This window comes from Pholcus phalangioides, unplaced genomic scaffold, assembly GCF_987345545.1.
Source record: "Pholcus phalangioides strain wild (caught in Gottingen) unplaced genomic scaffold, Ppha-v1.0 ptg000015l_1, whole genome shotgun sequence".
Lineage (NCBI taxonomy): Eukaryota > Metazoa > Arthropoda > Arachnida > Araneae > Pholcidae > Pholcus > Pholcus phalangioides.
The window spans coordinates 115397090-115423664 of NW_028301608.1; the positions used below are offsets into that span (position 1 = coordinate 115397090).

The following is a 26575-nucleotide window of genomic DNA, read 5'->3' on the forward strand; positions in this document are numbered from 1 at the left end:
TGCGGAAAATGTTTTAGTGATTTTGAACTTTGCCGTGAGGCCATTTAATTGATTTGAAAGTACGCCGTAGGTTACATAAGTGATCCCTAATTGTGCCGCGGGTAGGTTAAGTGATCAGGAACGGGGATCCGCAGTGACCTGTCAATATGCTGCGGGCCACTAAAGTGATCTGGAAATGTACGGCGGCCACTTAATTGCTCTGGAACTATTCCGCATGTCACCACAGAATTGATGTGGAACTGCAACGCGGATTGCTTAGCTATGGAAACCACTAGGAAATGCACCGCTTAGTTCATTTTTACAAAATTAAGTTTACGGGCCACATCAGATGACTCCGAGGGTCAAATTTGGCCTACGGGCCATAGGTTGAGCATATATAATCTAAAAGAATCACTTCATAGTACTAATTAGGCAATCATCAATATCGACAGCTAAGCACGACTCTTCCAGCCGTGTGACGTACATTTTAAGAAACACATCTCCATTGGTTTTCAACCTGGAGACACATGCCCCCCCACGAGGTCCTGAGATGTTCTGGGGAAGGGGTTACGGGTAAAAATCAGATGAAAGGGGAGCCACAGAAAGCTGTAAAGAAATATAGCTTTCAAGTAAAATACGGGGTGATTATAAAAAAACTATCCCGACATATGGGCCCCTAACTATCATACCATTCACAGAAACTGAATGAAATTTTGGCATAAGGTATTTTGAGGTATGCGCTCAAGAATGATATGGGAAAACAACAATGTCACTCTAACAGTTACGGTTACAGTGAGAAAATTTCGAAAATATCAAATGGCAACACCAAGTTTTTTGTATTGGAATGCGATCTCCATACTGAAAAACACTAAATAGCGTTGGAATGGCACCTGTAGCACGAAAATCCCCGGAGCTAGGCAAAGAAAAAGGACTTTGCCGTGCACCAGAGCATTAATGTTCGTTTCATTCGTCACACCGTTTCTTCGGCTGAGATCCCAGCCTGATTAGTCCTCCACAAGGTCATGTGGAAAATTTGTGAAACACAATAAAATGCTTTATTTTATGCTGCTTCTCTGTCCTTATTGGTTGTCCTCACTTTTAGCCTATCTACCGCCGGTGATTTTCATGCTACAGTTGCCGTTCGAACGCTATTTAGGGTTTTTCACAATGGAGATCACATTCCAATACAAAAAACTTGGTGTTGCCATTTGATATTTTCGAAATTTTCTCACTGCAACCGTAACTGTTAGAGTGACACTGTTGTTTTCCATATCATTCTTGAGCGCATACCTCAAAATACCTTATGCCAAAATTTCATTCAGTTTCTGTGAATGGTATGATAGTTAGGGGCCCATATGTCGGGATAGTTTTTTTATAATCACCCTGTATATGGCTAATTTCGGAATCCAGCAAAAAGCTGTCCATAGAACCACGACCCATGGCCCCATGTGGGTATGACTCGAGCCCTCATATCTATGGGTGGAGGGTTGTATGATGAGATCTGGTACTATGATTACATATCACGCCGCTATGGTGGTCGAGTGGTCATAGTGATGGACTCGCATCGCGGGTTCGAACCCCGCCATCGCCATAGTGGTGGTCGGCTGAAGTTGGTTTTCTGTTGTTCCCAACTTCAAGGCGCGAATGCGAGCCGATCTCCCCTTTGGTAAAATTTTCATTGGGGTCCCGGAGTTCGCTGCAGTAGCGGTCCATACCCCTTTAAAAAGTCTCGCCACAGAGAGACCTACAAATGAATTCAATCATAACACATCACTCACTTCCCTTCTGAAATATGAATGGCAACACTGAAAAATCAAACACTACGTATGCACTCACTGTTAGGTACACACAGTTACACTTCCGGCACAACTCACTAGGTAGTAAATCACCCATAAATGGTGATAGACCTGAGTTGTGCTCGGCTTGAAGGATTATCAAGTGTAAATATGCAAGCTGTTACTTCTCTTCAGCTAAGTATGGGGCTAGGCGCGGATCCAGGACGATGTGTCGGGAGGGGCGAATTGTGTAAGTTCGTTGGAGATCGTCCCGTATATTACGGGACAAATTTTTCCATATTACTCGGCTCTTGGGAGGAGAGATCGTTCCTATCACCCCCCTCCCCCGGATCCGTGACTGAGCGAAGGCAGACATTGCCAGATTTGAATGGAGCGAGGGTATACATCTTCAGTTGCGAATGAAGCCGAGGCAGACATCTTAAGCGTTGAATAGCGCGAAGGCAAACATCTTAAGCTGCGAATTGGGCGGATCCAAGTCGATGTGTCGGACGAAGACTTATTATATAAGTGCATTTCGTCATCCCATATTTTACGGGACAGACAAATTTCTCCCACATCATTCAGCTCTTGGGAGAGGCGATCACCCCTTCTGGGTCCACACTTATATGCGGCCCCAGAACATCGCTTTGCCCGGAGACCTCCTCCTCCCCGCCTCCACAAGAACGAAGTTCACGAACTCTATCTAGCTCAGGGTAGGCGTGGACCCGGGGGGGGGGGGAAAGTTACTGATGTAGATTCGGTGGTTCGGTTCATCGCGTAGGTTCGTTCCGTATTTTACAGAGCAGTTTTTCTCCTATAACTCGGCCGTTGGGATTTACCTTCTGGATCCGTGCTCGGCCCAGGGTTCCAGAGATCGGTCTTTTTATAGAATTTTTGTTCGTTATAAATTTAGTTTTGATTAAATTCATTAAGTAGAAAGGATAAGGGAAGTGGATCCTGCATAAGACGGGGGTGGGGAGTATGGGCTGAAAAAGGGTGAGATACACTGCTCTAGACATAGCTCCCCTACGTTCTGCAGCCGGGCCAAGGCTGGGATTTTCAGTGGGCCCTCAATAGTGAATTTATAGTGTGAAAAAAACAAGAAAAATAATAAGAATTGTACCAGGTCAGCCTCTCACATTTGTAGGGGCCCACGGTTCTAAAACAATGGTTCCCAAACTTTTCCCCACTATCGGCTCCTCTCTTAGACATCGTTTAACCACGGCTTCACAGAATAATATCTAAAAGAATCACTTCATAGCACTGTTTAGGCTATTCCAGACTCGGTCACGACGCTGGGCTGGAAGATATCTCGGCAAATCCGGCGGCAGAGTTCTGGCGTTCATTCATTCAGCACTGATTAGGGAAACATCAACATATCCACAGCTTACAGCGATGAACACTACTCTAAGCGAACATAAATTCGTTTGCAGCATAGGCAGATAAATGAAGCATGTATTAGTAGTGCTTTCAAGTTCTTGAGGTTGTTCATTTCAGTATATTATACAGGGTACTTTATAACCCATGGGCAAAACTTTGAGAAGTGATAGGACGCATCTGAACAAGCAATTTTCACCTTACAATGCATTGGGTCATGCATTGAACATGGGGGAGAGTGGTAGGGGGTGATCATCCCTGCCGTTCCCCCCCAAAAAATTTGTATTATTACCATAAGCGGGAGGGTGGAGGTGGAATATTTGACCTCTCCGTTCGACGAACCTGTATCTGTTTATGGCATGGCCATGATGCAAGCGCTGTACCGCTAGACGCTGTCAGTGTAAGCATAAAGCAATGATTTTGTCACTTATCGTCATTTTTATCTTGGGTTGTAGAAAGGATGACTGCGATTTCATGAATCAGAAAAAGGATGATTGCGATTTCATGAATCAGAAAAAGGATGACTGCGATTTCATGAATCAGAAAAAGGATGACTGCGATTTCATGAATCAGAAAAAGGATGACTGCGATTTCATGAATCAGAAAAAGGAGGACATGCATTTCATGCAAAGCCACCCTAAGGGGTATGCGACAGGTGATTTTAATCAATTCTGGAATTCTAAGTTTTAATCAGTCCTCGAATTTTCTTTTAATTTTCACGGGTGCTGGAATAATCTGTCAATATTTCATATTTTTCATTCATCGATTCTGAATTTCTATTAGTTTTCAGACAATTTCTTTCATTTTAGGCCCTAATTTATAATTGGCTTTGGAATCATTTCTACTATCAATTTAAAATTTTCTTCACTTCGAAATTTTCATTTTTTATGTTAATCTGCATTAAATTTGGTCTGTATTTTTTTTAGTATGGATGTTTACAGCACCTGTATATTTTGTAAAAATGTATGAATTTTTAGATACCGATTACCTGGTCCCACAGAATATACAGAATTTGGGCGTTGGTAAATACTGGGGGTTCTCTGAGGTTCCAAAGCATGTCCACCTTTTTACCTCTTCTGATATCCACGATAGAAATGAAAAGTAGCAAAACCGGAGCTTCAGGCGCCAAATTATAGGAAATACTGAGGGGGCTCAAACCCAATATTTCTATAGGCATTATGGCAAATATATTCAGGAGGGAGAGGGACTCAGCCCAATACAACTTCACATCCATGCTGTCCAACGGTTCACCGCTTCTGTTACTACCATATATTGCACGATTGCTTATTCAGATATGTTCTATCACTTTCTAAAGTTTTGCCGAGTTCTTGAATCATCCTGTATAAATCATACATGTTCAATACATAGCCCTTGAAACTTTTTGATGTAGACCACGAGAATATGAATATTATTATAATTAATATCCAAAGAAAAATATGAATATTAAATATGAGAGGCAGACCTAAAAATCTGGTTCATCTGCAATTCAAAATCAGCTATCCTGATCAGGGCTGTGTTGACAAATTTAAAGGCTTTCTGAACATTTTTGACATTATGCAGAGTTTTGTCCAACCCCAACTTAGTCAAACATTTTCTTTTCCCTTTACTGACATACACTTGAACAATTTACATACATGCACAGCCTTGTCTAGCCATCTTCATATGCTCAAAAGCATATCATGCTTTTGAGCATGTCATATTGAGCATATCATATCAGCTCTTCATCAGCCCTCAAGTCGGCAGTTTACCCCTAAGGGGCAAAGAACCAACGGAAACTTTAATTCTGGTGGTGGTGAATATTTTTGTGCATTCCTTCTGGAAAAACTTTCTTTTCATGGTAAAACAATGAATGGAATATTCACTATCAAAATTGAAGAAATGACAAGAGAAGCAAACAAATATTCAATTTAAAAAACTACAATGCAAAAAAAAAAGTTTCAATGATAAAAGGCCTGTCTCTTAAAAAGGAACTGTTCTTTATTATTATTCAGAATTTTCATCAAGCTATTCAGTTGGACAATCTCCACCATTTAGCCCTTGAAGAGATAGAGAAAAAAATCATTGGATTGGCCCACAACTGTCACAAACCCATTAAGTGTCAATAAAAAAAGGTTGAGTACTTCTGAAATAAGCCATTGAAAAATAGAAGTAAATCTTGTATGAAGGTTTTGACAGCTGGCAGATGCAAAGATAAATCCAGGAAAGTAATTTCAATGACCTTTGTGGGGAATCAAACCCATGTCTTCTCACTTGCCAGGTGAGCACCCTAATCCACTAGAGTACATCCTCTTTTCTTAGAGCTTGTGCAAGTTGAACATGTACAGCCAGACCTAACTTAGGCCAAAGCTCACATTGCGGACACTGCCACCACATGGCGACTCATTTGAAGATGATGTCACTCTCTGCTATTACTATGCTGGGAAAGAAAGTCTAGTGGCCGGTATAGTAGTCTAGGGCGCTCACCCGGCAAGTGAGAGGACATGAGGATTCCCCTGCAAAGGTGATTCAATTTTCTCTTTCCTGGATTCATCTTCACATTAGCCAGCTGTCGAAACCTTCATAGTAATAACGGGGAAAGACATCTTTCGATAAAACTTTGTACAAAACAAAAGGTTTTTCTAAATGTGTTTGCCACATGATAAATTAGTTTGATATATTACCTGACAGAGGGTTAAGTATAAAATCTATCATTCTGTTTACTGTTTTGACCATTGTAAAACAATAATCAAAAAATCTAAGCTACTCATCAATGAGGGTTCCTGTGTTAGTAACTCAATTCCAAAAATCTCCCCTTCCAATAAAAAAAGTAAATTTTTCCCAAAATATACCACTGAAATAATAAGTGACTAACATTATAAACAACTAATGTATCTAATTTTCCTATGTATAATCTGGGGATTTGTACATCGAAAATACATCTGAATACCCCAATATGGCATATATATTGCTGTGTATTACCTGCAGCTTTTTTTTTCTGAGACTGGAATAGGAATAAATATTTTTATAAATATTTTATAGATCCTGTATGGAGGTGAATAGAGGGTTCAACATTTTTGTTTTACACAAACGTGACCAACATCGTATTCTATTCCTTAAGATTTCATTGTTGAATGAAATTCGGACATGTAGATTATATAGATTTTTTTTCTTCTCAAAATGACAAAACTTAAATGAGCAGATTACACACGGGAAATCACAGTAAGTCATTGGCTCAATATATATATATACATATTTAGGTTACCCTGCAGAAGAAATGTGGATTGAGTTCAAGGACCAAAAAACTAAAGACAGACGATTAACAAAACCAAAGTTTATTTTTATTAGGCAACTATCGAGCTTTGAAGCATCTCAGATGAATATATATTATATATATTTTACAGAGAATGAACAAATGATGGATAACAATTAGGAAAGGGTTGCAGTTTCATAAGAAAACATATTATGAAACAGTCGAGAAACACATACACACATCCACAACCCCTTTCTCACACCCCAAACCGTAAATTCTGCCTTTGCATCCGCTACACCATTCAAATGTTTAAGATGAATCATGATTTCTTGAGCAACATGCTTCTGAAATCCGCATTGCTCAACTTTTCTTCTTTTTTAGAGGTGTCTGTACCATTTGAATCACCATTCTGGACAGTCTTGCTAGTATTCTGTGCACTGCCAGCTGATTTTGATGGTTGTGAAGGTCTCTGAAGTGCTCGCGGTATGAGAGATAATTGTGTCCTTCCTTTGCCCCGCCTTAAAAAAAATATAATTTTTCTTTAATATTCAAAAGAAGTTTAAAATACAGTTTAGATTGAGAAACAAAATCTAAAAAACTCTGTTTTTCCCCATGTAGAATAATTGAGAATAAATGCAAACAAAATTGTTTTTCCCATTTACAAGCACTATACGAAGGGAGGGGGGGGGGGAAGGCTTAAATCTATGCATAATGTTCCAAAAGCAAGTTTTTTATAGAGACAATTTTAAAAGGGAATGACCAATTAGTCAAAAAAGAAAACTTTTAGACTATCTTGAATGCACAACAGAAAGATCAAGACTAATGCTAGACACAAAGGGGTGCATGACAGGGTTGGACAAATCTATTGTCCGACATGTCTGGGGAACGTAAAAATTCTTCCCAGGCATATATTTCTTTCAACCACATGTCTGACACAAGCACGTAAAAAAAAAACAGAAAAAAATTAAAATTTTTTTTTGTGTTTTGATTATCAGTGGTGATGCAAGATCAGTTATTTTAAGACTCACTACAACAACAGTAACTAACTCACCAACTTCTTTTCAGACACCAACAGCACGGAAAATTATAATTAACTGATTTTGATTTTCAATTGGTGACAGCACTAATTTTTATGGGGATCACGATCGACAGTCCAAAAATTGATAAATTTTACTTTAAATCTAAAAAGAATTTCTGAAAAAGCGGCAGTAAGACAAATATGATTAGGAAAAACTACTGGTTTTCAACTTATCAACAGTCACAATAGTGATAAGACTTATTCAGATAATGATTTATATCAGTGTTTCCCAATGTGCAAAATAAGTCCAGAGGGGCAGCAGAAGCTATGGGTTTAGTATAGGTCAGGTTTTTTACTCCCAGACCACGTAGTTGGGAATGCGGGTTAGTTAATGATAATCACAACAGTACTGACGGGGAATTACCCACCTCTGACTTGGATGGCTTCTCGATTGACAACAAACCACCGGGCAAATTAAAATGTGTGTTAATAAATGCCAGGAGCTTGGGTAACAAGAAAGATTTTTTAGAAACTATGATAGTTGTGGAGGACTTGGATCTTATAGCCATTACAGAATCTTGGGCAAGCGATGGGGATGAATCTTTCTTACACATCTCCGGATACGATACTTTTTTGAGAAATAGATCTGATAGGAAAGGGGGTGGAGTGTTGATATACGTGAAATCATGTTTGAAGGCTAGAGAGTGTAACGTGCAGAGAAGTGATATTGAAACCATATGGGTTGAACTTGAGAACAAAAGACGTCATAAGCTTATTGTTGGGGTTTGTTACAATCCACCGAATAGGGATCAAAACTATATCGCCAAAATGCATGATGAAATTTCCTACATGTGTAAGCGAAAGAGGGTTCTCATACTAGGGGATTTCAATTACCCGGGTATTGATTGGGAGAACCTTTCATCTGGAAATCAGTATGAAAGAGACTTTCTTAAGTTGGTGCTCGAAAATTTTTTGTATCAGCATGTATCAGAAGCCACTAGGGGTACTACTATTTTGGATTTAGTTCTTACTAGTTCTGAGGATCTAGTTGAACATGTTTCGGTGGGGGAAGAGTTTTCTTCCAGTGATCATCGTATCGTCAGATTTCTCTGTAACTTTTCCTCGGGTAAGGTTGATAACAAAAGATTGGTTCCTTGTTTTCGGAGAACTAACTTTGATGTTTTGCGAAGAAGGTTAGCGGAAGTTTTCAAAGACCGGTTGGAATCAGTAGGGGTGGTAAGTCAATGGGAAGAATTTAGTACGAAGCTGTCCTCTGTTTTGCACGACGTCATACCCTTTGTTCGAAAAAAGCGTGTTTGTACATCACACCCTCTATGGTTCACGGATAGCGTGCGGAACCTTTATCTTGAAAAGAAAAGAGCATTCAGAGAGTATAAAAGTGGACGAGGTGACCTATCATTGTTTACTGATAAAAGAAGACTGTTGAAGAAAGCGATAAGGGATAGTAAAAAGCAAGTTGAATCTAGGTTGGCAGATAACATTGGCTCTGACCCAAAATCATTTTTTCGATACGTCAATAATGGATGTAAGGGGACAGTTGGCCCCCTCTCGATAGGAGGCTCAAAAGTAGAGAGCAATGTAGGCATGTGTAGTGCTTTCAATGACTTTTTCGCGTCGGTTTTTAATGGAGATAATGATATTCGATATACGGGTGTTGCATGGGGTAATAAAACGCTCAACGATATTCAAGTGGAAGACGTGGAGGTCCTAAATCTTCTAAGAAATGTATGTGCAAGCAAAGCACCAGGACCAGATGATATCTATCCCAGGGTTCTCAGGGAAGGTGCTAATGAATTGTTGGGGCCAGTCGCACAGATATACAGGAGTAGTGTTGCTGAGGGTATCGTCCCGAGAGATTGGAAACTGGCTAACGTTGTTCCGATATTTAAGAAGGGTAGTAGAGAAGTGGTGTCTAATTATCGTCCAGTGAGTTTGACGAGCTCCCTCTCGAAAATTTTGGAAATTATCATCAAAAGGCAGTTTGTGAAGTGGATAGACGAGAATAATGTATTGTCGGATAATCAGCATGGGTTCAGGAAGGGGAAGTCATGTGTAACTAACCTCCTTTGCTTCTATGATTACGTGACTAAGGCTTTGGGTAAGAGCAAAAATGTCGACGTTGTTTACCTTGATTTCCAGAAGGCATTCGATCGGGTCCAACATGGCAAACTCTTGAAGCGTTTACACGAGATTGGAATAGGGGGCAACTTGCTGAATTGGATAGAATCGTGGTTAAGAGACAGGTCGCAACGAGTTATGGTGAACGGGGAATTCTCTGGTTGGACAGACGTCACAAGTGGAGTTCCTCAGGGAAGTGTCCTTGGCCCCATACTTTTTTCACTTTTTATCGATAAACTCGATCAGGGTATCGATGGAATTACTAGCAAATTCGCAGATGATGTGAAGCTAATGAGGGTAATCGGGAATGAAAGCGATAGGGAGTTGCTCCAGACCAACTTAAACAAGATTGCAGCATGGGCAAATGAATGGAGCATGACGTTTAGCGTAGATAAGTGCATGGTCGCTCATTTTGGTTCGAACAACCCACGGTTCCCTTACGAGTTGAATGGTGTCACTATCCCGGATGCAACTAGAGTCACCGATTTGGGAATTCTCATTGACGAGCGACTTAAGTTTTCTGAACACTGTTCAGCGGTTGTCAAAAAATCGAATAGAATGCTTGGTCTCATTTTCAAAAAGGTCTCTTCGCGTTCTCCTAAAGTCATTCTTCCGCTTTTTCGAGGCTTAGTTCGTCCTGGACTGGAGTATGCTGTAAGGTTTTGGAGACCATACCTACAGAGGGACATAGACTTGGTTGAAGGGGTGCAGAGAAGAGCTACGCGTGTCCTTATTGGCACACAGGGCTTGAGTTATGAAGAAAGACCTCATTTTTTGAATATGTTTACATTGGATGAACGCAGGTGTCGAGGAGATATGATCGAAGTGTTCAAAATTTTCAATGGGATGGATAGGATGGACCATGAACTTTTAGTACACCGCCAATCGACTGCTTTTACAAGGGGACACCAGTATCGATTGGTGAGGGACAATGCAAGGTTATGGTGTCGCAGGGAATTTTTCTCCAATAGGGTTGTTAATAAATGGAATAGCTTACCCCCGGAGGTAGTAAATTGTAACACAATTGACACGTTTAAAAAGAAATACGATAAACATGTTGGGGTAAATCGAGAAGCTATCCATTCTTAGAATAAGACAACCATAAGTATTCTTTATGGGCATTGTATAATATTTTATCATGTGTATATATTGTTTGTAATTTGTGTTAATTGCATTTTTAATTGGGTTGCTGTATTTTTGAAACATATGACAACCATATTTTTATGGGCATCTTTTTATCAGCCGCCTCGTTGGGCATTTTGCCTGTTGTGGCGTTGTATTTGTATTTGTATAACCTACAGGTTGGATTGCATTGGGGAACAATGAGAAGAAAAAAAATTTGAAGGGGGCAGTGGAACAAAAAGGTTGGGAAACTATGATTCATATTACAAATTTTGTGTGTGCATCATTATTATTTTTTTAAAATAAGATTATGTGAATAACTATTATATGAAGCTATTTGTGCACTCTTTTTAACAATGAGAAATGATATTTACAATGAAATGAGTGAATCCGGAAATATTCATGAGTATTTTTTGGACATATGCAAGTCGTGTGTCCGACCAGGTCTGTAAATTTTTGGAGATTTGTCCAACCCTGGTGCATGAGCAGAGTGTAAAGAGAGATAAGAAGGCAGTGGAAATGCGGGGGAGGGGGGGACCTGTTTGAAAGATATCCATAGCTGTTTACAAAGCATCTACAGTGGTGGCGATGAAGTGTCTAGTCAAATGGTTGTGACATCAATGATCAGTATTGTTTGGATGTTGCTTTGACAGCAATGCAGAGACTCAAACCTGCCAAGAATTCTTTTACAAGAGTTTTTAAGAAAATTTTCTTCCAGTTGTTTGGGACATGCTACAAATACATCAGTACCCTGACGAATATGTAAAAAAAAACACTAAAAAATTACATTGTATTCTAAAGTTGTATGTCTATCTTTGTGATAAAGCTGGCCTCTGAAAAACTAAGACAAAACTTACTTTCAAAACATTTCTCATATGTAATGATTTAAAGTAAAACTTACGGTCCAGCACCCGATGAGCTCCCACCACCACCAAGTAAAGTGGACACGGTGACACTACTTTGCATCTGATCTGACTTTGGTTTCCGCACTGGTGGGTTGCTGATGGCCACAGAAATGGTGTGCTCACCTACTTGGGAACCATCTGTTTTCACTAAAGCTGTAGTAGCATCTGCCTGAATAAAATAAAAAAAATTAATTGTTCATTACTTTTAACTTAGATTTTCTTAGAAGAACAACATCAAAGTCATTGTTGTATTTTTTAGTCTCATGAGATCCTTCAAGTACTTGATTTGAAAGAAAAAAAAGGAAGAAGCATTTTGCTAGCGAGAGATATTGTAACCAGTGTTATCCAAAGTAAAAGAATTGAAGAAAAAGAAGTGAAGTGTAACTTCATTCCTCTTCAAAATTTTAAGGTGGCTTTTGTAAAAAAAGAAAAAAAGAGGGGGATTTTTTTTAAAAAGATTTTTTTTTCTTATTAGAAAAAAATGTGACTGAAATTTGGAATATTTTCACTCCTCAACGTTTGAAGGAATAAATTGAATTGATATACGTGAATCACACATCTAGATGCGTATTTTCAAACACTGATCGGAACTGTTTAAAATTGGTAGAAATGTAGTAATTACTATATTTAAGTCTTAGCCCTGACAGGATCATGTGAAAGTTAGCATCAGAAATACATATCTCTGCCTAAAATCACATAAAACCGTAGGAACAAAAATTTCATCACAGACAAAATTTGGAGACTCAGAGAAGCTGGATGGAATGGATATACCAGTTTTTGAAAGTTATATTAGAAGAAACAATACGTAACATTATGTAACTACACTGAGTATGAAAAGCTGGAATTAAGAGATGAAAATGACAAAGCATGGTAAGAGAAATCATGGTTACCTCACATTCATATTCAATATATGCAATGCCTTTGGAATGCCCATTTCGATAAGTTACTATTCTGACTTCTTTCAATTTTCCATACTGAAATAAAAGAAATAAAATTGAACAGTTTCTTTTCGCCCAGGTTAAATAAGTCAAGTTCATAAAAATATAACGTTAATAAAAATTTATTTTCCCATATATTTGTTTTATATTACAAATAAAAATAATCTCTCCAAAATTTTTTGGAAGTAGATTTTAAGTTCTCAATAAGCTCAATGTTCAAATGATGCTTTGATTATTGAGTCATGAAGGGAAGCAAATCATTACGGTAGAAAAACAAAAATTTTGATTTGTTTAACTGACAAGGTAGAAAGTTTTAAATAATTATAATTTCAGGTGGTTAAATGCCTTTAAAAAAATCAGGCTTGTGATTCTTACAGATTTTGTTACACAGTGTATACTTGAGCATGCATCCATATACGACAGTTTTACGCAAGGTTGTTAGGTACTCCAGCAATAATTATAGTATACAGTTCATTTTACTAACTTATTCAGTAATTCATCTAGAAATCTATTTTTAGGCCATAAAACTTTACCTGCTTGAAAATTTCTTTCAAATCATCTTCAGTGGAGCTGCTTGGAAGACCCTTAACAAACAATTTGTTTTTTTCCAGCCCTGTTCCGAACTGATGATAAATGTAAAAAAAAAATACGTAATTTAATTTGCAAAAATACTTAAAAAAACTTTTTCAAAAAATTTAAAATATTTGAATGTTTCATACTGTAACATATATATACATAAATCATAATATAACCTTGAACTTTTGCTGGAGTGAAGAACCAGATTTTTTCTTATCATGGCAAGGAGAAACAAAAACTGGTCTACCACTTAACTTTGAACGATCTTTCTTCAATGCATTTACAGCATCAACCTGACAACAAAACAAAAAATACAAAATCTATGCATATAGATATACTGGGAAACTGCTTCAACTGTAATATCAATCAACAAACTATTAAGAAAAGCTGACAAAACATGATTAAAATAATAATGAAATAACTTTCAGTAGAAATGATTCAGCTTAAATTTCATATTTGACTCACCTTGTTGGAGTAAACAACGTAACAATATCCTTTGGACCTTCCTTTGTAGTCCCGAACAAGGCGCACTTCTTCTACAGGTCCCACCTTTACATAAAAATACAATGCAACTGAATTTAATATCACAAAAGGAAAAAAAATCTCCACATAAAATAAAAATATTATTACAAATACAAAACTTTTCTAAAAATGTATGTTGCTATGATAATATTCTACATTGGTAAAATATTTTACATAAATGGTACTTTAATGCTGGTAATGGTGCAATTTATATCATTCATGCAAGCTGAATTTAATATTGAAATATGAGATTTATGTGGGAAAAAAAATTGTCCCACATTAAAACAAACCTTTTTAAAAAATATGTCAAAAGAAATTAACTCAAAGACAAACCATCTAGATTTCTCAAAAGAGGGAAAAAATTAAGACAAAAACATGAAAATTTTTTGAGATTTTTTCAAAGAGAAGGAACATTAAGAGATCACAACAAGATAAAAAAATAGCCTTAAAACAGCTTTTACACAATAGCTTAGTCATAAGATTGCACACAGTAATGACCATTATCTTGACTTGAATCAATCTATATGAGATACATAGAAGGAAAAACAATGCAAATAATACCCCAAAATACAGTGGGAGTGGCAGCTATACTGTTTTGGAATTATATAAAGTTCCTCTAATAGTGTGAAAAAAAAACCACAAACGTGTAACCTACACTATAAGAGATTATTTTTTTGCTTCTTTTGATTTTCATGCTACAGAAGAAGGAACTTCATATAGTTCTGAAATGTTTATAGCTGTCATTTTCACTATATTTTGAGTATATCTATGTTTTTCTTCACACAAAAGGTAATCTCTTTCTTTACGAGATGTGTTAGAATTAGTCACTGACATTTTTATGTAGTTAATTGATAATAATACAAAATCCCCCAAATGAAGTTTAGATTAAATTTAATAATAATTTCTATGGATATTCTTAGCCCAACAGTGAGTGAAAAAATACATTTTTGAGCCTCTTGTTCAATCAAAAATGTAAATTTATTTGTATATGTTTTATTTTTATCTCATATACCCATTTGATTTATTGTACGTGCATATATTAGACATCATGGTACTATAAAAAATAGTGATTTTATATCTAAAATTGGTTCATGTTTATGAATGAATCTAGTTTTGTCTATCTAGAATAAGACTAACATTTTCAGCAAAGAACCAGTTATATATAATTTTACCTGACAAAATGTTTCTCTTATTTCATCTTCGTCCGTAGTATAAGCAAGGTTGCTAAGGAATACAGTTCTCTCATCCTTCAATGGATCATGCTGTACAGTCTGACTATGATTGCGTTTAGTTTCTTCAGTTCCTTCTGGTTCTTCTATAAAATGAACTTAACACTTAGAACTTTATGCTGAAGAAATAATGCACAGTTAAAACAGAAAAGAATATTTATTACAAAGTAATACTTATGGACACTACAACATATAACTAGGTTTGAGATTCAACTAACTAATGCTATGAGATTTTAGTATTTTCTTTGTGAGTTTCTATGGAAATCTGACAGTTAAGCACAAGTACTTTTTTCTTTATTTTATTACAATACATATATCACCAATATACAGGGTGGTAAGGAAAGTTCCTTGGCTGCATTTTACTGGCAAACCTTTGATTCTAAAGGCATACCAATTTAAATTAGAAAAAGTATCCAAATAATGTGAACATCTCAGATACATCATTCACATTGCAAAGGGTTGCATAGCTATTTTGAAATAAAAAAGAATTGAACTTTTTATACGGACACCCTGCTCTGTAAAACCACATTGGAAAGTTGACTAGTTTTTCCTGAGTCAACAAAAAGGTTCCATGTTGTTGTGCCAGAAATGTAAGTGTGTGTACCTAACAGTCTGAGTGCGTATCTAGTGTTGTGTATGATTTTTCAGTACTGCCATCTATATCTCAGAAGTGAAGTGAGTGATCTGTAGTGACTGAATATTTGTACTGTTTGTAGGACTGTTGCTTTCTGTGGTGAGACTTTTTTAACGGGGAGATCGGCTCGCATTTGCGCCTCGAAGTTGGGAACCACAGAAAACAAACTTCAGCCGACCACTACGGTAGCGACGGTGGGGCTCGAACCCGGGTGCCTGCAATGCGAGTCCGTCACTATGACCACTCGACCACCACAGCGGCAAGCTTATTAAGCTTTTTTTTTTTTTTTTTTTCAAACCGAGCACAACTCAGGTCTATTGCCATAGCTTATTAAGCTGTTGTTTTCCAACTTTTCTCAGAGATTTTCAAATTCAAATATTTCAACAAATATTGCATTTAGAAAAGTGAATTTTTTTTTGTTGGCCTCAAGAAAGACAGGGCAACAGCTTTTGAATTGGGATTTTGAGGATAGGATGTCTGTATAAAAGTTAATTTTTATTATTCAATAATTACACTATCCACTTGCAATATGAATGATGTACCTGAGGTCTACATATTACTTGGATACTTTTTCTAATTGAAAATATGTCTCTAGGATCAACAGTTTGCCAGTAAAATGTGGCCAAGGGACTTTCCTTACTACCTTCCATATTACACAACAGTATCTATGGTTTCATAATGTGCTGGTGAATTTGCAAAAAAAATCAACTAAGTGGTGATGCAATATATAATTCTCCCACAACAACACATGAAACTTTGAATATTAATGTTTAATGATTCAGGGACCTGGAAGGTTAAGCTACATGGATGATAGAACTCTGTTGCTGAACTTTTCCGTTGCTGAGATTTTCTTCAGCTTAGCTTTGTAGCAGTAAAAGTTTGGTTAAGCTGCTTCATACCAATGAATGTCGAAGAATTCGAATTTGAGATAGTTATGAATATACCTATTCCAACCAATGGTAATTACTAAAGAAATTACTAACAACCAAAGTCTGAAACTTGAAAATAATTCAGAGTAAGTACCTTTTGGTTTTTTACTGTCTTCTCTTTGTAGTGGTTGATCAGCAGAACGTTTCATGGTTTGTTTTGGCACTTGAAAAGACTCTCTTTTTTCCGATGATATTCTAGATGGGGCAAATGGTATTTTAAAACCATCTGAGTCCATTTTGACACCCTCATTTTCTGACAGGTGGGTAGACTTCTTTGCCTAATAAAGAAACAACATTTTAAAAAAAATTTAAATAATGATGTATAAAAATGAAATAAAATGCAATATAATGAGGAATATGATTATAATCATATTCCTCATTATATTGCATTTTATTTCATTTTGGAGGTGAAAATTTCCAGACTTTCATAATGCATGTTTTGTGTGTAACAAAATCTTACTCTAGATGAAGAATGTGATTCCTTAAATGATGCAAGCTTGGCAGCCTTCTTATCAGCCTTTGCCTTAGCTTTTCGGTCTACTTCTTGCTGATGCTTTTCTGCTTCTTTTTCAGCTCTCTGAGATAAAAAAAAAATACTCCTTCGTAAACATTGCAATAAATTTGTATGAAAAAATAAAATTAAGAATTCATGCTACATGCTTTTATATTGGGTTACTGCATAGCTGCCAACTTTTGAAAATGAAAATTAGGGAGATTTCCGGGGGGATCTGTAATAGATATAATAGGGATTTTCCACTCATAACAGTTAAAATGTAGGGAATAAAATCCCTACTCAAAAATTGAAGTAAAATAAAATAAGGATTTTACATACATGGAATTTAAACCCTTGTGAATAAATCCCTAAGCAAAAAATAAGTGAAATTGGAGGCCAAACCTTCAATGTTGATGTAAAAAAATTTATATTGTGTTCAATCAGAAGCGATGTGAACAAACATTCTACGCGAATGAGGCAAAAGACTTTTTGCCCCTCTAGAAATTCCTTAGGGATTGTTTTTAGAAGCGGAGATTCTTTTTAAATGAAGTAGGGAATTTTTACGGACAATTAGGGATTTTTTGTGATTTTCGTAAGAATTCGGGAGATTTAAGAACATTTCGGGAGGTCGAGAGATGAAGCTAAAATTCAGGAGACTCTCGGAAAATCCAGGAGACTTGGCAGCTAGGGGTTACTGTATTTTGGTTATATTTGGCACCCTAATTTTTTATTGGCATCTTTTTTCAGCTACCTCATTGGACATTTTACCTGTTGTAGCCTTTGTATTTATATGGTGCCGCTGTGGTGGTCGAGTGGTTATAGTGACGGACTCGCGATGCGAGGATCCGGGTTCGAACCCCACAGTGGTGGTCGGCTGAAGTTGGTTTTCTGTGGTTCCCAACTTCAAGGCGCAAATGCGAGCCGATCTCCCCGTTAAAAAGTCTCGCCACAGAGAGCAACAGTCCTACAACGATAAATCATTCAATCATAACACTTCACTCGTAGTTAGAAAAACTTGTGGCAGATGGCAGCACTACACATAACAAGCATTACAGAGAAACAACAAAAACTTCACGCCAGGTTTCACTACATGTACACGAACATTCCCGCATGTACTGATTAGTTGGGGGGTTCCGCAGGGGAAGACGGGGTGTGTGGGCGGGGTGCATGTGTGGTGTAGTAGTAGTAGGTAGGGCCTCCAAAAAATGGCTTGGGGATCCATGATGTTCTTAAGTCAGCCACCTCGTTGGGCAATTTGCCTGTTGTGGCATTGTATTTGTATTTGTGTATTTGTATAAATTAGCACTTTCTATGAAAAAAAAACCCATCAATTTAGAAATTTTTTAAATTTGTTAATTTTTTTAAAAATTATTCATTTAATGCTTTGTTGCACTGGCGGTTTGTTAGAGTTCATATTACATGTAAAGCAGGACTGAGCTCCCAGGTTCCTAGTCACCATGGAAACTAAAAAAGTGGTATCAGTGCCTAAAAAATTTTCTTTGTGTAGTTAATAAATTGCAGGCTGAGAGCAGCACAAAATACATGCCAACTTTTGGAATCCAGAAATCCAGAGATGTGGGTACCCCCCCCCCCCCCCCGCTCATAGGCCGATAAAAAAAAATTCAATATTTTTTTTTGGAAATCTAAAAATCCAACCCCCCCCCCCAAAGTAGTTTCATATTTTCTTTCTGACGACATATTTAATAAGAAGAAACAATTAAAAAACCTCGAAATGCAAAGCTGATGAAAAACTTATTGTGTTTACGGCATGGGCGTTAATGGAATACAATAATGCAGGAATTTCTGCAACCAAGGTCATCCCCCTGATGAATGATTGCCAATAAACGCTAAGTAAACAATGTCGCATCTTTGCCAGTTGCTTAAATGCGATCACCAATACTTTTTTTTATGGCTACTCAACGGAAATAACCACAGATGCCCTCCATGGGTGTTTTCCCTAATGTGAACGTCATGACGATGTGAAAGCTGTGAGACCAATAAAAGCACAATAGTACAAATACAATGCCACAACAGACAAAATGCCCACCGATGTAGCTGAGAAAAAGATGCCCATAACAAATATGGATGTCATATATTTCAAAAATACAGCAACCCAATTAAATAAATCACAAAAATTATAAACAATATATACACGATAAAATATTATACAATGTCCATAAAGAATATTATGGTTGTCTTATTCTAAGTATAGATAGATTTCCAGACAGTTCCATTGATTTCGAACTGGAAAAGATACCAGTAACAATATAAGCTTAGAAGCACTGCTGTGGGGCATTGATGTGCAGATTATTTCATGGAATTCAGTAATTACTATGATGCTTATAAAATAATCTTATAATTAAAATAATTCAAAATACAGAAAAAAAAAAAAGAATGAAATAATTATTTAAAAAATATTATCTATACTTTTTGTCTCCTTTCTTGTATTCGCTGCATCTGAATTTCATACTTCTCAGCAGCAACATCCAACGTTTCCAGACTACCTAAATATATCAAGAAAAATTAAAAACGTTTAGTATTCAATGTATCATTTCCTACAAATAATCTTTTTATGAAATTAACAAGTTAAATTTAAAAAAAAATGGAAGATATGAATGAATAAAAATTTCATTAAAAAATATAATAATGACAATGGAAGACTATAAAAACCTAAGAAATTCTAAATTGAAAAAATTAATTCACAGGTTCATACTGCAAACTGTAACAAAAAAATGTTTTATGAATCTTGAGACAGTAGCCCCTCGCTACACCTCACTTTATTATGAAACACAATCAGATTAATTAACATTAAAACCAAGATAATACTGTTGGCAATATCATGATTTCTCTCAGTATATCGTTTTTTCTTCCTCTCCTCATATGCATGACGTAATGAGAGGATATCATATTACTAAATATTAGCATGTTAGGTATGGGAATAGAGTATGGAACCCTCCTAGTATTCCACAAGCTGCTTTTATGACATTGAATTTTGAATTTAATAGATTAAAATTAAAACTGCTATACTATTGAAGTTTTTCATTTGTCTCGTCAACAGAAACATTTAAACACTTAAAAAGTACTTACTACATTAATGTATGGTCATATTTCCCATATTGCAAATGCGATTAGTTATAATACAGCAAAATTCCACACTTTATATTTGAACGCTTATTCATTATTTTACATATAAATCAAGAAAACACTCAGTTGTATAACTAAAATCTTTGTGTTTAGGAAAGAATGTCTATATAAGAGCATTTGAAATATATACTTTAAGACCACTGATATTCACTTATTACTACTGATTTTTACGTATGAAAAATTATTCTGACCATAGCACTGATGGAACAAATAAGCATAAAGACCATTTTTATTTTACCTTCTTCCCTTTCAAACGTTAACAAAAGGTTCCCCAGTGATTCCGGCCAGTCACTAGCAGAATGAAGCCCCTTAAGGAGAAGCTTTCTGTAATGCTTATCATCACCATATTGCCTATATAATACAAGAAAATATAAAAGGATTACAAAAAAACCAAGAGAACATTACAATAGAGAGATCTGTTTGAAAGACAAGGAAAAAACCTGTAATAAATATTTACTACAATCAACTAGTAACCAATCAGTCAATCAAAAGATTCATCAAGAAAGTGAGAGCAGTTCAGTATTTCTTTGAAGTTATTCAACTTAGATATGCAGATTATTTTATCCTGAATTAGTAAGATTTTCAACATGCATGTGCATGTGTGCACATAACACTAATCTGTTATTGCCATTAAGGTGATTTATCACTATTTTATCCTCAAGAGGTGAGTTGCACCAGAATATTCAATCCTGATCACCCTCTTGAAAACTCTTAAAATATATTATTTTTAAACAATAACTTTCCCATTTGTTTTTGATGTTTTGATATCTACTTTACTATCACTGATAAAATAATAAAAAAAAAAAGAGTCAAAGTTATCTTTTCCTGAATTTTTTTTCCAGAGAATATCTATTTTTAGGATCACCGCAAGTTCATTTAATAATTTGGTCTTTCCAATCATTTTGGATAGTTCTCTATTGAACAGAACCTTCAATCATCAAAAAATTCATGCACAATTCTTTCATTGTTGCAAAAACCGAGCGCTAATTAACTTCAAGATTCAAAATAACTCATTAGATGAATTTGATAAAAATTTATCAAATATAATTTATTGTTGCAATTGAAGTACTTGAAACGTGTGGTTTAGTTCAATGATTTTTATTGCAGCCATATCTAATGGTTGGAAATGAAATGAGATTTGGTCAAAAACCACAAAATAACAAAGCTCTTTATTTTGTGCTAATTTTTAATTACCCAGATCACATTTGAATTCAATTTTAGTAAGTGGTCTTAGAAACAAAAAACAGGGAATGAAAGAAAGAATGCTGTTACATCGATTAAATTCTAAGCCATTCTTAGCCCTTCTTGTAATAATACTTCAGCCTTGGATTCTGCCTTCACTTATCCAAATTAGAGCCTCAACTTCAGACAGTATGCTACATAATTGCAAGAAACAAAATATGTTGATCTTTGCCCGAAACTTCAAAACACTATGTTCAATGTTAGTGAATTTGACAAAATTACCATAAGTTATATTTTTAAAATTTTTGTGATATTGGAGGCTCGCAAGGACAGAGAGAGAAAATTTGTTACACAGAACTTTCTTATGGTGGGCTTAAGTGAATATGACATATGCATATAATATGAATGACAAACAAAACAATATTTTCATTACTTCTCAAAATTTGCAAAATTTATCCACATCTCAGATTCACCGTGATGACCATAGTTCATTATTTCATTCCATATCTCTCTTGCTCGAGTCATGTTCTTGCACGACTTTGCCTGTAATAAATAAACAAAAAATTTAAACTTGAAAAATACAAATAATTTTTAATGTAACTATAATAATATAAATTCTTATATTTAATCAAATTTCAGACATGCCAACCTTGAAAATGCAAAAGTCCTGTAATTTTCTCACAAAAATCCTGCAACCATACCGTAATTTCCCATGCATAATCCGTGGAGTAGAAGTCAAATAAAGAATTAAATGTAGAATTAGTAAAATATGTACATATTTTTATAAGGTAACAGGCTGTGCACAGATGCAACATTTAGAAGCAGCAACATTTTCTCTGAAAATCACACTTTCCTCAAACTTCTCAAGATTTCACTAAAGGGGGAATAAAATTTGTTCATGTAGATAACAGGGCATTTTTTGTTCTCAAAGTAACAAAAATGCCAATGTGAAACTTATTGCAGTAAAATTTGCACTTTTGAATTTGAAATATTCATGGGTATAAAATATTTATTCTAGAACTCTATTACATTAAATACGATCACACGTGCCAACTTTTGGAATCCAGAAATACAGAGATTCGCCCGGGGTGGGGGTCATTCCTCACAGACCTGATAAAAAAAATTGCGGTTTTTTTAATCAATTGAGAAAAAGTGCCCCCCTTCCTCGCTAAGCAGGTCCTACGTAGCCCCTGAGCAGAATATAATCCTCTTGGATGGTATTAGTAATGGATAATCTAGGGTATACGAAGTCATAGATGTCATGACATCCTGAAAGTTCAGGGAAAATCTAAAAAAATAATTTTCTTCCAAATCTGATTTTCTGCTAAAATTAGCAGAGAAATGTTTAACAAATCTGGAGAGCCGAAGGAATGGCAAAATATCTGGAGTATCCGGCCTAAATCAGGAGAGTTGGTAGGTCTGAAATTCAATGAATTAATTTTGAATCATCTTGCATCTTATATGCAGGTATATGGGTGATTAATAAATTGCGGAGGTTCTACACATTTTTAAGTTCAATTACAAAATCAGAATTCTATTTGCTACAAAAATTCCAGAAACTAATCAGGTACATGAAACATACATGCAAAACATGTACAGCAGTGAATCTTTTCAGAATATAGGTTTTTTATGTAGTTAATTTATTTTTGAAGGACATAATTTCATTTTCGTTACATGTGTGTTTCCGTGAATAAGGTGCAAACATAAAAGTAGCCATTTATTTGTCACTGACAATATGCCAGCACTGATAGTAATTTTAGCATTGCCAAGAATATAAGCTAGGCTTCGTGGCTGTTATGTGGTCTTTCATATATTTATTCTCTCTATAAAAACCTTTCTACAGAATTTCATGAGAAAACTACCATGGGTTTAGGTTAAATGAACACAGATCATGCTATTGATCAGACATATTAATGTTTATAAATATGTAAGTAGAATGTATGAATATATAAATTATTTAGCACAAATGGTTTATTTTTCAATATTCAATTTTTTCCCCAGCTTACCTCTATTTTTGCCCTATATTGCAGTATGGAACATTGTAAATCACTTTCTGGGAAATCTGAAAACAAAAATTCATCTAAGCTTGTACAAAATAACTATTACACAAGATAAATACTAGATTAAATTTCACAAGCATGAATACACCAGATTGCATTTATAATACTAGATTACATTTCAATAAAACGTTCAATAAAATATGGTTGCACTTGCGACAGAAATAGTTTCTACCCCTCCCACCAGATTAGTGATCAATATATATGTTATCGTTAACGTATGAAATCTCTGTTATTCTATAGCATTAATTCCCAAACTTTTCAAGTCACACAGTACTTTTTAGGCAAAAAGTTTATTGCAAAGCACAAAGTTTGAAAGGACTACAAAAGCCACACTGAACCTGTGTGCAATTAAATTTAGTTTTGATATGTTTCATGGCCATACATCTCGATTTCAACACAATGCTCTGTTTTGGAAAACAAAAGTAATTTGATTAAATAATTTTTTTATTTCTTTGAACTTCCCATCTCTTTTAAAACTAAAAACTTTTTTTTTTCTTGCGCCAACTTTTATTTTATCAACAAGTAGAGCGATAGATGATTCTACTCATTATTTTTCTAAGAGTTACTTCATATCGATGAAAGTTTCTGCAACTTTTTTATGGGGATGTGGACAAGGTGGCAGAGGTTCTGGGATGTTCCAGAAATCAAGGGTAGGGCCATTCATCTAGTATTGCCCATTTAATCTGAAACCAGTAGAATGGACCAGAGAAAATATACTGTTTTCTCACACCAGTATCCATTTCAGACCTCCCTGGAGTGGTGTAAAAAGACAAGCCACGACAAATGCCTGTGCAGGGCAGTGGGCAGCTCATTTCATTATGCAACTGTCTGTCCACACAAAAGCCAATTCCATTTGGTGAAACTGAGGGTAGAATGAATTGAGAAGTGGTACCGCAGGATGGCATGGAACCAACAATCATCCAAGATTCTGGGAGATCTAACAAGATTTCTTGAGGAAAACTTACAACTTCATCAAACAACAGCTCTGGCTCTAGCGCTATATTGCAATTTTACTGCCATTAATGAGTTGAGTTTAATTGAAGGCGCCATCTATCTGTGGCACCTTCAATTAAGCTCGTTAACAAAAAAATATATATATATTCATTCTCCCTTCGGTTTGAACCTGGGACCTGACGGCAACCTTCACTGTCAAAGACGAGCACCTTACCACCCTACCACTCTACACCAGCTTGGACTTGAGAGACCCCCATCATATAAAATGAAGTGAAGCAGCAATTAGTAGCACCAACCCTTCAAAGAAATATTGAGAGCATGGAGATGCAGAAGATTTCACTGACAATGATGACTATAATCTGACTTTCTCCCACAGTCCGGGTTGCCCCCCGAGGTGCTGCGCCCATAGCCTCTTTACAGTCGTCTTCTGCCTTATGCCATTTTTACATACTGTCCCCATACTACTTTATTTTTACATATGTCTGCACCGTGTTTTGATATTTCATTTCCTATGGTCGCATGCATTTGTTTTGTACTGTCCACTGTACAGCTTTACTTTTCATATATATCAGCACCTCGAACTTTGAGAATGCAGAAAAACAACTTCAGCCGACTTCATTTATGTCACAGACAGACATGACCGCCAACCGCCTAGAGAGACCATCTTGGGATGGTTTGCGCTATGTCACAAACAGGGTTTGAACCTGAATCCTCATGATGTGAGTCCAGCGCGATATCCACACGTTTCTATTACTGATTGTTATGTAGAATTGCGCTTTTTGCGTCAAACTGGGTTTTCATTGATTCATAAAGATAGCTAGCTCTTAGCTTTAACCGAGCATAAATATAAATTTTTGAAACACTTGAGAAAATGACATTTATTTTTGCGGAGCACCAAGAAATCTTTGGCAGAGCACATTATGGGAACCCCAGTTCTATAGAGCAGCGGTTCTCAACCGGTGCTCCACGGAGCCCTTGGGGCTCCTTGTGCACTCTCCAGGGGCTCTGCGGCCGCTCGAGGAAAATAAAAAAAAACAGTAAAATTAAAAAATAATTATAATTTTTTTTTAAATAGTAAAAATAAATCAATAACTTTGATGAATAGTTAAGAAATTGGACTACGGGGCTTTGCCATAGAATTTTTTTACTTAAAAGGGCTCTGCAAGTCAAAAAAGGTTGAGAACCGCTGCTATAGAGTATGCAGTTATTTCATAAAATAACAGGTCGAGTTGGTTGAAACTTGCTTGTATTCTATACTTTAATTAGTAATTGCATAGAATAACGATCTACACTCTGTTAAAGTGCAAAATGAAACATATTTCATTTAGCTTTCAGTAGCGGTGAAAGGTAAACATGTTTATTTTTGTTGGGAAAATTCACAGACAAAAGTTAGACATGAGTGAATGAATGATCGATTGAATAAATGAACGATCGAGTGAGCAAGTGAATGGGAGTGAGAAAATGAATGAACGAGTGAGCAAGTGAATGGGAGTGAGAAAATGAATGAACGAGTGAGTGAATGAATGAGCAATGGCGTCTCTAGGTCACTCATTCTATCATGAACTCACTAGGTCACTTGCTCACTCACTTAACTCACCCACTTAACAACACTAACCACTCTGTCACTCACTCATTACTGCATCATTTACTGATTCACTCACTTGGTCCTCGCTCATTTATTGGCTCCCTGACTCATGTTGAACTGTTGTCACCAAATTTTCCCAGCTGTGAATTTTCTGTCGATGAATTGTTGTCAGTGATATATATGTATAATCCCTTTTTACCTTTAATCTTAATAACTAAATTTGCATTTTGCCTGCTGTATAATTCAGTCAAATTGTTTATTTTACCCTTTAACTGTCTATCATTAGTTATTTTATAGAATAACAAGTTAGTGTGGAATTATTGCTCTATTACAATTTAGCCGACTTGATCAGTTATTTCATGAAATGACTAGCATATATATATATATATATGTTTTATTGGAAACTGACTCCTGTTTTTCCCTTTTTTGTCACATATATATAATAATATTTTATGAAAATTTTTTTTTCACAAAATTGTGATATTCATATATCTAATAAATTCTAACAATATTAATGAAAATTGCTTCATTTATACATGATGAATATGAATTGTACACATTTCTATATTTGAGTGAATTATGAATTTCATCTTTTTCATCTATGATCACCAGTATAGATCATATCCTTTGGTGATTTTATTTGTTCTCTGAAAAGTACATGACATATATGAATCATAATAATAATAAAAAATAGGACCCACAGTTAAAGTTTCTATATAATGTCTGGCTATTTCATTTCCAATATGCATTAATGCGCACAAAAGTAATTTCATGAAAGTTATTGT

General features: G+C 35.8%; 1 protein-coding gene across 1 annotated transcript in view; it reads right to left on the reverse strand.

The window, feature by feature from the left end:
* Positions 1-6426: 6426 nt before the first annotated feature.
* LOC149077660 (spliceosome associated factor 3, U4/U6 recycling protein-like) overlaps positions 6427-26575 on the reverse strand; it is a 48152-nt gene continuing 28003 nt past the window's right edge. Inside the window, exons 11-23 of the mRNA XM_089245225.1 lie at positions 23198-23253; positions 21625-21734; positions 20248-20360; positions 19293-19369; positions 16833-16949; positions 16467-16650; positions 14753-14895; positions 13524-13607; positions 13235-13351; positions 13016-13105; positions 12435-12518; positions 11541-11713; positions 6427-6878 (exon numbers count right to left, since the gene is read on the reverse strand). Coding sequence (XP_089101351.1) covers positions 6680-6878; positions 11541-11713; positions 12435-12518; positions 13016-13105; positions 13235-13351; positions 13524-13607; positions 14753-14895; positions 16467-16650; positions 16833-16949; positions 19293-19369; positions 20248-20360; positions 21625-21734; positions 23198-23253 — 1547 coding nt within the window. The 3' untranslated portion in view covers positions 6427-6679. The remainder of the gene's footprint in view (positions 6879-11540; positions 11714-12434; positions 12519-13015; positions 13106-13234; positions 13352-13523; positions 13608-14752; positions 14896-16466; positions 16651-16832; positions 16950-19292; positions 19370-20247; positions 20361-21624; positions 21735-23197; positions 23254-26575) is intronic.